This window comes from Eublepharis macularius, chromosome 2 (assembly GCF_028583425.1).
Source record: "Eublepharis macularius isolate TG4126 chromosome 2, MPM_Emac_v1.0, whole genome shotgun sequence".
Lineage (NCBI taxonomy): Eukaryota > Metazoa > Chordata > Lepidosauria > Squamata > Eublepharidae > Eublepharis > Eublepharis macularius.
The window spans coordinates 31,391,863-31,405,922 of record NC_072791.1 but is presented as its reverse complement, the minus strand read 5'-3'; the positions used below and the strand labels follow the sequence as shown (position 1 = coordinate 31,405,922).

Here is a 14,060-nt window from a genome sequence, read left to right as displayed (position 1 = left end):
TTGCTTTTCCACAGGAAATGGCACGGTTTGAAGAGCCAGATATCCTTTTTAACATGCTGAACTGCTTGAAGATCCTCTGTCTTCATGGGGAGTGTTTATACATTGCAAGAAAAGATCATCCCCTGTTCTTAGCTTACATTCAGGATCACATGCTGATTGCCAGGTATGTGCCCTTAGCCAGCAGCCAGCTGCTGTAGCACAGTGGTTAAGTGGTTTGGCTGCAAATCAGCTCTCTACTGGTTCAAATCCCACTATTGCCATGAGTTCACCGCTCTGGTTGAGGCACTAATCTGTCTAGAAGAGCGGTATACAAATGCAGTTATTATTATTATTGTATAAAGCCAGCTGGATATCTGTAGTCTATCACAAAGCAATTGTAAGTGGTGACAGTGGTGCTATTAGTGCTGGGCTTGGGACAGGAATCCAGAACCCAGGCTCATGGGCACAGTGGAAGAGAGATGAAGCAGGCATTTGAAGCATACCCTTGCCCCACCTGTTTCTGAGGTAAATTTCCCACTATAAACAGAGGAAGTAACCCAACTGGAAGCAGGAATGACTATCCTGCCTTGGGAATAGGAAGTTTTGCTTTCCAGTGAGGAATAATAACTCCATGAAGTAGCAGGACTGTTAGCCTCACAGCACAGTTATGTAACCATTTTGTACATCATTTATGAAACTGATGAGTGATGGTGTGGGCTGATCAGCTTTGGTTGGTCTTTCTTCTCCAGTTTATGGCGAGTTGTCAAATCTGAATTCTCCCAGCTTTCTTCATTAGCGGTGCCCCTTCTTCTCCACGCTCTGTCACTTCCACATGGAGCAGACATATTCTGGACCATCATCAATAGCAACTTCAACAGCAAAGACTGGAAGATAAGGTTTGAAGCAGGTATATCTTTAATATAATATGTACAATGCTTGCTGCAGTAAGACTGCAGATATATGCCGAGATCCCTCATTCATTCTGGATGTGTTTGGCACATGGTCACAGCTCACAGGTTCTGTGCTGGTCCAGCAGATTTCTCTTTCTACAGTGAGTGCTGAGCATGGGCTTCAGTACTCTGAAAGCATACCACATGTGAATTGTGATGGTGAGATGTGCTGATAAACATGTCATTGGTTCTAATCGGTTCTTGATGGGACCTTTTTTCTCTAGTATGTCAACCCAGTTATTAATAATTGAAATGGGAGAGCCATAGTACTGAAAAGCATGAAAACATCTATGCACCTATTGTATCTTTTTCCAGAATTTAAACATTCTAGAATAAGTGATAGTTTCAAAGCACTGTGAAGCTGCAGCAGGAAAAAAAGGGTACATCATAGAATAAATTCCTGACATCACCAACTAAAGGGTATTAGGTAGCAGAGATGGAAATATCTTTGCCTGTGATTAGAAAACTGCCTGTCAGGGCAGACGAGTCATCCCCAAACCAGAGGTTTTGTGCCAGTGAAAGAACAGGCAATTGGCATGTTTATTGATTAATTCATTAATTATATTTATATACTGCTTTTTGACCATAAAGTCCTTATGGCATTTTTAAAAATTAACAATCTTACTTATTCTTTCCTCCTCCTGAAGATATCAATCCTCAATGAGTGCCGTAGTTCCTTCCTCTCAGGAGGAGGAGATTCTTAGGGCCAAACTAGACAATACCACATCCTTGAGTCTGCCATGAGTCTACAGCACTCCTGGGAGACTCAGGGGTCTAGTTTGGCCCTACGTTTTCTGTCAGCCAATCAGAAAGGGGCCAGGGGCCAGGGGCCATCTCTGGTGGAAAACTTGAGAAAGCAAGCTTGAGAAAGAGTTCTTCCTAAGGCCATAGAGCACTGTTGCCAGTAGTAAACAGTACTGGACTAGAGGGGACATTAGTTTAACCCAGTATAAAACAGTTCCTCATTTTTTTTTTGTCTAAACAGTGTTCTCCTGGTTTTACTTCCCTAGTCTGTGAAATGGGAATAGTAACCATCTTGGAGGTTTTTGTGATAAGGTTATAAGAGGAACAGATTTTAAAACACACAAAAAAACCCAGCCCAGACTGAAAATGCTGTTGTAAATATTGAATGAAAATAAATGAGTAGCATTTTTATTATTGGTGGGATGGCATGCAACCTTTAAATGAATAAAACAGAACAACCCTCCAACATAATTCTGTATGGTTATATGACAAGCTGTCTCTCCCTCTAAAACACACCTGTTTTATTTGTTGTGAATGAGTGCCCAAATCTAAGACCATACCTTTTAATGTTCCTGGCTGTGTGGTCTCCATTATCATTAGGATTAATCATGGATCATCTTTCATAGATGCTTTATTGCAGAGCTTGAGTGGGTGTCACGGTCTGAAATAACGCAGTTTTTTTTAAAAAAAAATCTTGTCTTGCTACCATAGTGGAGAAAGTTGCTGTGATGTGTAGGTTCCTGGATATTCACTCAGTGACCAAAAACCACTTGCTGAAATACTCCCTGGCCCATGCCTTTTGCTGCTTCCTGACTGCTGTGGAAGATGTCAACCCTGCAGTTGCCACCAGAGCAGGACTCCTATTAGATACCATAAAAAGACCAGCTTTGCAGGTAGGTTACTGTTGGTACGAGAAACTTGGGTGTTTCCCACACCAGGGCCATTGGTGTCAAAATATTTCACAATAGAGATCATTCCTGGGATGGTATGTGGACAAAAGAAATATCATTGTGAGCAAAACCAGAATATTTCCCAGGCATTTTGAAAGAACCTCACTAAAAGCCCATTCCGAAACACCACTTTTTCAGAGAAAGGAAAATGTCTGGATGATGTAGCAATGGGGAAAACTGGGGGCATGTTTTGCCTGGAACAGAAAATGTTTGTTGTCTGTTCATCACTGCCCATTACAGATGTGATTTGTATGTCCCACCTGTAAAAGGAATTTTACATTCACATCAACAAACCTCACAAGATTGCTACTGAGGCACAAAGTATCCACAGCTTTCCCCCCCCCCCATATAAACCTTTGCTATCTAAATTCATTCTGTCCCCCTAAACTGTCCTCATGCTTATCTGATCCTGAGTATTTGTGAGGTTTTGAATTTAATAATGCATTGTACTATTGTTCATTTAAAAATAATAATGAAGGCCTTATTCTCTCTTCAGATGAAATAGAAATTCAGCTGTAATTTCCATCTGGATTGGAATAAGATTAGGTCCTCAATGGTTTTTTTTTTCTTCTTTAGTGGTGGACCATACACAATCATAAGTAAAATTTACTATGCAAGTTAAGGCCTCATTTCAGATACTATAACAAACTTCTGTTTGTGAGGGATACAAGCACAACCTGTTTGCCATGCTCAAACACTTCTTTCCCTCTTGTGTGGAACACTGTGATGTCTGAAAGCAGATGCCTGGGGCAAATTAATAATTTTCCTCCTCTCCACAAACCAGGATTCTAAATCATGGTTAAACCTTGGCTTACAGGAAAGAAACAGACTCCAGTTTGCCTAGGTCCCTGCATTTGGACGTCATGGTAAAATGGAGCTTGACTGAATGCTTCCCAAACAGGGTAGCTTTCACTTAGGCTCTGCCCATGAGGGGCAAAGGGTGGGAGGAGGAAGGAGGTAATGCACAAACAAACTCTGTTTGTGCCCATCATGATCAGAGGTTTGTTATGACATCAGCGTGTGGCCTAAAATAGGATCAATGTGTAAACATCAAATTACACACCATGCAGTCAACAGCACTGAAATTTATATATTTTTGCTTCTGTTTCAAACTGCCAGAGCATTTTATTTATTTATTTGAAAATATTTGTATGCTGCCTTTCTACCCAAATAGGATCCACAAGGCGGTGAACATTAAAACAAAAAAACTTAAAACATTTTTAAAAGTATAACAACAATTCAGTAAAAAACATAACACAAAGAGGAGGACCAGTTATTGTGAGTATGCCAAACAAAACAAAAAAGTCTCCTCACTCTGGCAGAAGACAGCAATAGAAGGGGACAGTCAAATCTCCCTGGGGAGAGAGTTCCAAAGTTTTGGTGCCACGACTGAGAAGGCCCTTTTTTGGGTTGCCATCTGTCCAGTCTCATATAGTGGAGGAGACTGCTGAAGTAGGGCCTCTGAAGATGACCGGACTGAATGGGGTAGGTTCATGTGGGAGAAGGCGGTCTTTAAGGTATGCTGGCCTCAAGCCATATAGGGCATACCAGTACCTGTAGTAGATGTTAGTTACTTTGTAAACAGCCATTCCAGTTTGTTTCGGATCAACCAGTTTGCATAATCTCTTAAGGTCCTTAGTGGCATTGAAAAAAATTTTGTCGGAAGAAGTAATTGCTACTATATATGTCAAATCTGCATTTTATTCCTTCTCTGCCCAGGGTCTATGCCTTTGCTTGGATTTCCAATTTGATACAGTAGTCAAGGACAGGCCCACAATTCTTAGTAAGCTTCTGCTGCTTCATTTTCTCAAGCAAGACATTCCAGCTTTGAGCTGGGAATTCTTTGTGAACCGGTTTGAGACACTTTCGCTCGAGGCACAGCTGCATTTGGATTGCAACAAGGAATTTCCCTTCCCAACAAGTAAGCATCATTCGGAGGCATGACATTTTAAAAGCATATAGCTTAAAGCTCAATGTCTGAACTTAGATGTTATTTTCTTTGCTGAGGTCAATGATCTCTTGTTTTCAAAAGGAGAAGAATTTGACCTGGATTTATAGTCTTGAAGGAAAAGCCTACTGGACCTCATATCTCATTGGTGGGGAGCAACTCCAGTAGCATTTATTTAACTCAAATCAACTTACAAGTCCTAGTAGCCCAGAACAGCCAGATCTCATCAGATCTTGGAAGATAAGCAGAGTTGGTGCTTGGATGTGAGAACACCAGGAAGACTCAAAAAGAGTCCAGTAGCACCTTTAAGACTAACCAATTTTATTGTAGCATAAGCTTTCGAGAATCAAGTTCTCTTCGTCAGATGCCTGATACAGAGACTGGTCAAATATAGAAGAGGAGGAGAGAGAAGAGGCAATTAGGGGGAGGAAGGGGGAGGGAGAAATCAAAACATTCCTTGGCTAGTATATGTAAATCTCCTTTTAGTGTGTGTATCAGTTGGCTTCAAAGGAGTTTTCCCTGTTAGTTTGTAGAAGCCAAACAGCTAGACCATCCAATTCCAATGCAGTATGGGCCTTCGATAACCACAGCGCTCCCTGCCAGATGCATCTGACAAAGAGATCTGTGGTTCCCGAAAGCCCACGCCAGGTGCCACTGAGCTCCCCCAGACCCCACCTCTGTAAAGGAAATCTGTTACCTGTGGTAATGTGATAACCATTCATAGTCCCTATTCAGTCCCAGCTTGACAGAGTCAAATTTGCATATGAATTCCAGTTCAGCAGCCTCCCGTTGGATTTTGTTTTTGAAAGGTTTCTGTTGAACTACAGTGACCTTTAAGTCTTTGATGGAATGTCCTGGTAGATTGAAGTGTTCTCCCACTGGTTTCTGGACGTCCAGAAACCAGTGGGAGAACACTTCAATCTACCAGGACATTCCATCAAAGACTTAAAGGTCACTGTAGTTCAACAGAAACCTTTCAAAAACAAAATCCAACGGGAGGCTGCTGAACTGGAATTCATATGCAAATTTGACTCTGTCAAGCTGGGACTGAATAGGGACTATGAATGGTTATCACATTACCACAGGTAACAGATTACCTTTACAGAGGTGGGGTCTGGGGGAGCTCAGTGGCACCTGGCGTGGGCTTTCGGGAACCACAGATCTCTTTGTCAGATGCATCTGGCAGGGAGAGCTGTGGTTATCGAAGGCCCATACTGCATTGGAATTGGATGGTCTAGCTGTTTGGCTTCTACAAACTAACAGGGAAAACTCCTTTGAAGCCAACTGATACACACACTAAAAGGAGATGTTTACATATACTAGCCAAGGAATGTTTTGATTGCTCCCTCCCCCTTCCTCTCCCTAATTGCCTCTTCTCTCTCCTCCTCTTCTGTATTTGACCAGTCTCTGTATCAGGCATCTGACGAAGAGAACTTGATTCTCGAAAGCTTATGCTACAATAAAATTGGTTAGTCTTAAAGGTGCTACTGGACTCTTTTTGATTTTGCTACCACAGACTAATACGGCTAACTCCTCTGCATCTATGACCAGGAAGACTGGAGTTGCTAAGCAGTGGAAGGCAATAGCAAACTACCTCTGCTTATCTCTTGCCTTGAAAACTCTGTGAGGTGGAACTTCATGGGGTCACCATGAGTTGGATGAGAGTAGAGGTGGGCACGGACCGAAATACGAACCACAATTAAGCACAAACCAGGCCGATTCGTGGTTTGCGAACCACGGTTCGTCAGATCCCATTTTTGACGAACTGCCACAATCTGTTGGGCTGGTTCATTTGGTTCATTTTTTGGTTTGTCATTGCAGACAGCCTGGTGCCAATCAATCAGTTTCCTAGGCAACAGGGGATGGACTTCCTGCAGACTTTCTGCTGACCCGGAAGTGAACTTCTGCTGGCCCGGAAGTGCCGATTTTCTGACCCGGGAGTGACGTTTTCACGAACCAGGGGCAGGTTCGTGAAAGTTTGTGGTTCATGGTTCATAAAATTTGATGAACCACATGGTTCAGGTTTTTTTCAGTTCATGCCCATCTCTAGTTGAGAGTCAATGGCACACTTTACCTTTTACAGCTTGCAAGTCCTACTTTTGAGAGAGCTGGATAAGTGAAGGAATCGAGTCCATAATTTAAAATGCTTTGGGGTTCGATCCTATGGTATTTATTTATTTGATTTGATTTATACCCCGCCCTCCCCACAAATGGGCTTAGGGCGGCTAACAACATTAAAAAATACATTAAAATCACAAAAACATAAAATCAACCTATGGTAGTGCAAGAGGAAACAGATTGCAGAGCCACATTTTTACCCACCTTCTCCTATCATCCCCTAGTATGCTCCTTTCATAGAGGATTGGGGGAACCTATCTCATGAATATAGTGCAGGGCAAAATGATCCACATCTCCCTCTTGGAAAGCTAATTCTACCACACTCCCTCCACTAATAGTTTGGGTGGTGTGTGATTTGGCCCAGTTTACTCTCTGGACTACAGCCCTCATGCTGCAGCATATTTTGTTTATGAGGATGCCATGGCCCTAAGCAGAGGATTTTTGGGGTATGTAGAGGGTTACAGGAGAAAGGAGAAAATGGGGGAGATTTGTCTCCATGACCTCTTTCTGCTCACACTTCTGTAGGATTCAACCCATTATTATTTAATTAAGTGTATTTGTATAATTTCTAATTATTTGAAATACCTTGATGTCTAGTAGTATGATTCTCGTAGAAGGAAATAATCTGTGGAGCTGCTGTAGCATAGTGGTTAAGTGGTCGGATTGTAAATCAACACTTTGCTGGTTTGAATCCCCTGACTGCTATGAGCCCAACAAGTGGCCTTGGGTAAGCCACTCCTCTCAGCTTCAGCTGCTCAGTGGTATTGTGAGGATAATGGTAACACTGACATTGTTCACCGTTCTGAGTGGGCGCTAATCTGTCTGGAAGAACAGTATATACATTTTTCAAAATAATTCTTTTTTAAAAAAGGACAGTATATAAGCACTCATTGTTATTAATGTGCTATGAAATGGAACCTGACTTATTGAATCATGTTTGAAAAGCAATCACAGCTGTCCGGACAAATGTGGCAAACCTGAGTGATACAGCCATGTGGAAGATCAAGAGGGCTCGTTTTGCCCGGAATCGGCAGAAGAGTGTGCGCTCTTTGAGGGACAGCGTGAAGGGCCCCATAGAGTCCAAGAGAGCCCTTTCTCTTCCAGAAACCTTAACGACCAAGATCCGTTGAGTATTTCTTTACCTTCCCCCACCCCCTGCCTTGTTTAAAAAGTTTCAAAATTTCTTTGTGGAGGAAAGTTATAAATTACGGACCTCTTTATTACAGATTTTAGTTTCAAGCTGGTATAAATGTTATTCAGACAAATATTGGGCTGGAGTCTGCAAATGTATTCTTCTCACAGAGTTCTTTTCATCCAGTCAAAAGAACCTTTGCCTGATGCAGCGTGCGAAGATTCCTTCTGCCATAGGAAAGTGCCAGTGCTAATGGAACGGATAGGTTAGAATTAGCACCTTGAATTTGACCTGGGAGCAAGCAGGCAGCTCCTGTAGATCCTGAAGAATGAGGGTGATATGATTAAACCTCCAGGTTCCAGTTAGTAAATGAGCAGCTGCATGTTGTATCAAGTGAAGCTTCCAGACTGCCTTTCAAGGTGGAGTCCCATATATAGAACTTAGTCCAGTCTTAATGTAACATGGATCGGCATGATTGCTTCTAGGAAGAGGGAAGCCAGGGGAAAGAGCTTCTTTTGTGGTGCTCTTGTGGGGGCAGATCATATGCACACCTGCTTGAGAGTTGGCCAAGCCGTCTTCATGAAGAGTTCGGCCATACAGTGGTTGAATGCCATGCATGTTTTGATGATGTCATCTGAACACTCAGCTGTATGGCAAGACTCATTTTCGGCATGGATAAACTTACTCACTTCTGACTTGTTTTTGGACTAATATGCCACAGGCAACTATAATGCATGTTGAACCCTTTGGCCAAGTCTGACATTTGGTAATATTAGCAGACTTTCTATGTAACAACTAGGGTACTGGCAGAAGACTTTCCATGGGGTTGGGGTGCTTGCGGTGCTTTGGCATCATCATGTTAGAGTGCTTGAGTATTTCTCTCCCAGTTAAGCAGTGGCAGGCAGAGCTGATGGGTAGGCAGGAGGTCTCCCTCCAAAGCAGGAGACCTAGCCTCCTTAGTTACAGCTCTAGCATAAACACTATATTGAGGTTGTATGGAAGTGAGATGTAAGATCAAGAGGTGCCATGGTCATTAATGTAATCTTAATAGGATGTATCTTTTTGGTTTTTAGCTGCAAGACTGACCAGGCATGAGCAGTCTGCTCCTGCACTTGGAGGAACACCAGAACAAACACCAGGTAAAGGCTTTGTTTTTGCATTGTGGTGTAGAGCTAGTTACTGGACAAGTTGGGAGCATTTCTGCAAATATTGAAACATTAGAATGGGTGAAGGAGGTTCCATTTAATCCTCGTAGCAATAATAGCATGTTTTAGCATGCTCAAAGCACTTATAGTGTTGATTTTAATTTTTCTTAAAGCCCTTCTATCCCACCTCTCCATAGAATAGATCCCCAATGTGATTTACAGAACAATAACAGATACATTTATTTATTTGATTTATTTATGTTATTTATAGCCTGCCTTTCTCTCTGACACTTAAATGTGAGTCAATACAATCAACAGCAGGGACATTCAATAAACAGTGCAATAGTCTATACAACTGCAAATCTGCAGAGTCTTAAAAACAAGCAGAAATCTGATACAGAGCTAAACAGAGCATAAGCAATTCTAAACCTGTCATATTAAACAACATAGAAGTTACCCAGTAGTATCATACTTACAGCTATAGACAGTACATAGTAGTATAGTCTGTACTCCCAGTCCCTATCCCTTTACCAGTGCATCTGAAACCACTTTTTTTTACAGCACATACCTCCTAAGTGAGTAAAAAAAGCCATCTTGAATAATTCAGGTTTGCATAGTTTGCAGAAAGCTAGGCGAGTGGGAGCTTTCCTAATCGCTTCAGGTAGGCCACTCATAAGGCAGGGCCCCCCACAGAGAATGCCCAGCTGCTGATTTTAGCCATTTGCTGAGTGGCTCCTGCAGAAGGCCCTGTTCAGATGATCAAAGTTGCTGCAGTAGAACATAGGGAGAGAGGCAGTCCTGTAGATAAGTGGGATCAACGCCATGAAGGGATTTGTATGTGAAATAAATAAATAATACATGAATTTAAAAAAAGGAATTCATAGGTGATAGGTAGATCCTCCCTTCTCCAATTCATCACCAGAAACAGTTCAGGGGAATCTGATTATGTTGCTGAACTTAACTTCCTGTAGATGCTCAGCATTGTTATCTGGGACCTGAAATGGAGTCCCTCCCTGCCACCTCCCACTTCCTTTTGCCATTGTTACCCTCATATGGCAGCAGCATGGAGAGCAGATAGTTGAGGCTGTTAGGCCCTCGGTATTGTGTGGCTGTATTTTTGATTAGGAGAAATGATGAGAAATGTGATTCCTATGCTTCTCAGCATCTAGAGATACTGCTGTGACTGTGCATGACAATATTTAGGGACACTGAGAATGGTGATGAGTGCATTTCCCATGGTTTCTAATGGCCCTGGAACTTGGGTTACCAAGGCCAGCTTGGGAGATTTCTAGAAGTTTGGGAGGCATGCCTGGGGAAGATGGAGTTTAGGAATGGGAGGGAGCTCAGCAGGGATATGGTCTCTGCCATTTCTTCCAGGGGAACTGATCTCTGAAGTCTGGAGATTAGATGTAATTCTGGGACAACTCCAGTCCCCACCTGGAGGTTGGTGACTCTACTTGGACCAAATAGAGACCCAACTATAATGCCTACTTATAACCCTTCCCCACTTCTGCCATGGCATCTAGATACATTTTGGAAAAGGAGAGGGTGGGAATACTTCTGGGAGTCCTTGAAATGTAACATTAGTATAAACCTATTAGTTGTATGAGTAAATGAGCTGTGGAAGGGTCAGTACCTGCTCTGAAATGGAAGCAGTGAGATGGTGGAAGATGTGTAAAATCAGCTGTTTCAAACTTCCCTTCCTCTATTTTCAGGCCCTCCCGATCACTCATTCTCAGCCATTGCTTAGAATACTGTCATGTATCTTTACAGTCAAGTCATGATTGTCTGTATGTTGTAACCACAATGCTCATTACTAACCTGATGTATTCTCTCCTTATTGCAAAGTGTTACTTTTTGAGACCCAGACTGGGCCTCTCCTGTTATCTTATAGAAATATGCACCTCTAAGCTAGCACTGACCTTGGAGCGTCCAGATGCCAGCTTTTGCTACTTTGCCCAGACACTGGGAATATATTATTGTGTACTGGATATCTAGCCATAACTAAAAAGGGTTCTCACAGGACCCCTGTAGATTTGTGCGCCAAAACCTTAACAGTTATTTGAATGCAGGAAAAATCAAGTATAACATACAGTAGATTGCTTGTCTTGCTTTGTCACTTCTACCAAGCTCCGTGATGGAGTTCAGACCTGAACTGTAAAATCCTAAATAAAGCTTTTCTGCTGGAACCAATGTGTGTTCACTGGAGAGGGGCTGAGGGATCTACCTGGCAGGAACTGACAAATACTGTAAGTGAGAATATTAATACTCCCAGGGGGCTGCAGCTGGCAGATACTGGCTTGGCTAAGGCCACCTAGTGAATTCCAAGCTGGGGTGAGATTCGCAGTGCAGTTCTAGTGAGAGTTACACCCTTTTAAGTCCATTGAAGACAATGGGCTTAGAAGAGTATAACTGTTTAGAATTACACTTTTAAACTTGTGAATTTGCAGCTCATGACTTATGCCTGTAGCCACTATTATAGCCCCCCACCCTCAACTTTGCACCAAAGATTTGCAAGGGCATTAACAAAGATTATTTCTAAGTTACAACACAGATATCTGTTCTGTGACTAACAGTGGAATCCTAAATAGAGTTATTCTAGTCTAAGCCCATTGATTTCACAGAGAGTGTCAATGTAATGTGGCTTTTAGTTTTGCTGACTTCACAAACAACAAGAGTTATAAGCAGCTTGTCCTGTCACTGATCCATAGCCTTTCATCCTAATACATGAACATTGAGACATGGTTCAAATCAGAAGAGTTCCGTCATGCAACAATGCACTTAGTCTGCTTAGCTACCTTATAAGGAGTGCTAAATAATATAATGCTTGCTGTCCCAAGCCTAATTTAATTACCACTGGAGATGAAACATCACAGTTTCCTATGCCACAGGCACCAGGTCATGCATACTGAGAATCAAGCAGTTCACCCTAGAAGAGGCTGTTCTGTTGTGTTTCATTCCAGAGTTCCTCCACACTAGGAATTTCTCAGAGAGGTGTTAGAAGTCTGGAGCAAACATAAAATACAGGTTTCATGCACTGTAAAGCAGAAAAGGGAGATTAGAGGAAGTACTACAGAACATGGAGGCAAACTAATTCAGCTGAAATTTGGTTTCAAGCAAACATCCCATATGACTTTTTGTTGTTAGGTTCTCACTTATGGATCAAAGGCTTACTGGAATAATCAAAAGGGGCACTAGAGCAGTCTTTAACAGTAATTAAAATTCATGATACTGCTCCTCTTTGATATAGTGTAATCAACAGGAGTCTCTGAAGCTGCAGCTTAATTATGCAGCAAATAGTCTAATATTTACACAGAACAATAATCTTATTACAGTCTTTGCTGACATTTATCCTTTCATCCTCTAATCTTATTTAATGAAGCTAAGAGCCAGATTTTGTTTCCTTGAAACACAAATATATTTCTCATAGTGGAATCTGATTGTTTTTGTGAACCATTGGTACAATATGCTCATTTTGACCTAGAGTCTTTGATTGCATTTTCATGTTTCAGGGATTTATGTAATTGTTGAATTTAGATGTCTTTTTCTACACCCTGGGATGTGCACTAGAGGTGTGCAAACCGCTCCTCCCCCCCCGCCCCTGGGTGATCAGGATCCAGGTTTCAGAGATACAATTTTTTTTTTGGTATCCCTGAAATCTGGGTCAGATTCTCTAATCCAGTTAGAGAACCCCAAATTTAAATATCTAGGGGCCTGGGAGGTGTCATTTTTCAAGCAAACTATACCAAATTTACTGGGAACCTACTCCTTCATCTTCACTAAGTAATACTCAGGTTTCAGGAATATTGGATCCTGAAGTCCAATTCTATGGTCCCCTGAACAAGCTGTCCCCAACCATTCTCCATTGTTTCCTATGGGGAAAATATTTCCAAGACTTTCCAGGCTAAGAGAAACCCTTAAGCAAAGACAGCCCCTGGCCAAAATCCAAATGCAAGCCTCACTCCCAAAGTAAGTTAAACCAACATCAGAATCAGTGTCAAACCAGAGAATCCTCCCGAACTGAAGCAAGGTGGGGGGAGGCTCACTGGAGGTGTGGAGTTTAAAAGGTGGCTGGCAGCAGCTTAAAGGGCTCTTTTGGAGATTGAGCAGGGGTGGAGGGGTGGAATAGGATGGGAATCCACTCTGCCTGCTGCTTCCTGTTCCCCATCAGCCTCACACCGCTCTCCTCCTGCCCACCAGCTCTCCTGCGTGCCACCCTCATGCCGCTCTCCTGCCACAGTGTGGAGCTTACCTCCACTTCACTCAGCCCACTGCCCTCTCACTTGTTGCTGCTGCTCCACTTCTGCAGCTGCTTCTGTGGCCAAATAATTCTGCCCATCAGAGTCCAGATTCCTGGATCCGTTCTGGAAATCTTCAGTGTGATTCGGCATTGCAAAATTATGCCAGATGTGCATAAATCTGGCTATTTAGGCAGATCATGAATCCCAGATCGCACACCCCTATTTAGAACGTGCGGTTTTCCTTCAAGCATCCTAACTGGCATGAATAATTTAGGATTGTCATGACATGTTTAGAGAGCTGACAGCATAAGATCTCTTACAGGCTTATCTGAAGAGTATTGAAAGTAGGAATGCCAGGAAAATACTTTGTTCATTTTTGTGAACGAGCTGCGAGCTCAATACTAAGTTATATCCCTCCCAACTACTACACCATACTGGTTCTCAGCCTTGCCACTTCCTACCCCCAAGTGGCCAGAACTAGGGGTTGTGAGCCCATGTTCTTCACGGCCTTAGTCCAGCATACCTACGAGACTGTCTCCCTCCCTATGTTCCTCCATGGCAACTTTGCTCATCTGAACAGGCTCTCTTGCAGGTGCCACCCTGCACATGGGTGAAATCTACTGCAGCCCATACACGGGCTTTCCCTGTAGTGGCCCCTACTCTGTGGAATGGCCTGCCTGAGGAGGTCAGGAGAGCCCCCCTCTCCTAGCTTTCCTCAAACAATGCAAAACCAAACTATTCAAAAAGGCTTTTGTATTGTAGGAAGGGGGTCTCAGATGCTTCACGAATGAGTTAGGGACTACAGACTTCACCACTATGTTGCCTTGCATACTATCTGTTGTTTTAAATATGT

The 14,060-nt window shown here is 42.6% G+C and overlaps 1 protein-coding gene across 3 annotated transcripts in view; it reads left to right on the top strand.

Moving 5' to 3' along the window:
- Positions 1-14,060, top strand: part of UNC79 (unc-79 homolog, NALCN channel complex subunit) — a 145,572-nt gene that overhangs the window by 62,861 nt on the left and 68,651 nt on the right. For 2 of the 3 annotated variants that reach the window (XM_054972102.1, XM_054972103.1), the window contains 5 exons: positions 15-163; positions 729-886; positions 2,385-2,566; positions 4,343-4,544; positions 7,635-7,814. In XM_054972102.1, the coding sequence (XP_054828077.1) occupies positions 15-163; positions 729-886; positions 2,385-2,566; positions 4,343-4,544; positions 7,635-7,814 (871 nt within the window). Of the gene's footprint in view, positions 1-14; positions 164-728; positions 887-2,384; positions 2,567-4,342; positions 4,545-7,634; positions 7,815-8,894; positions 8,961-14,060 lie in introns of all 3 variants that reach the window. The other variant, XM_054972101.1, reaches the window with a different exon arrangement.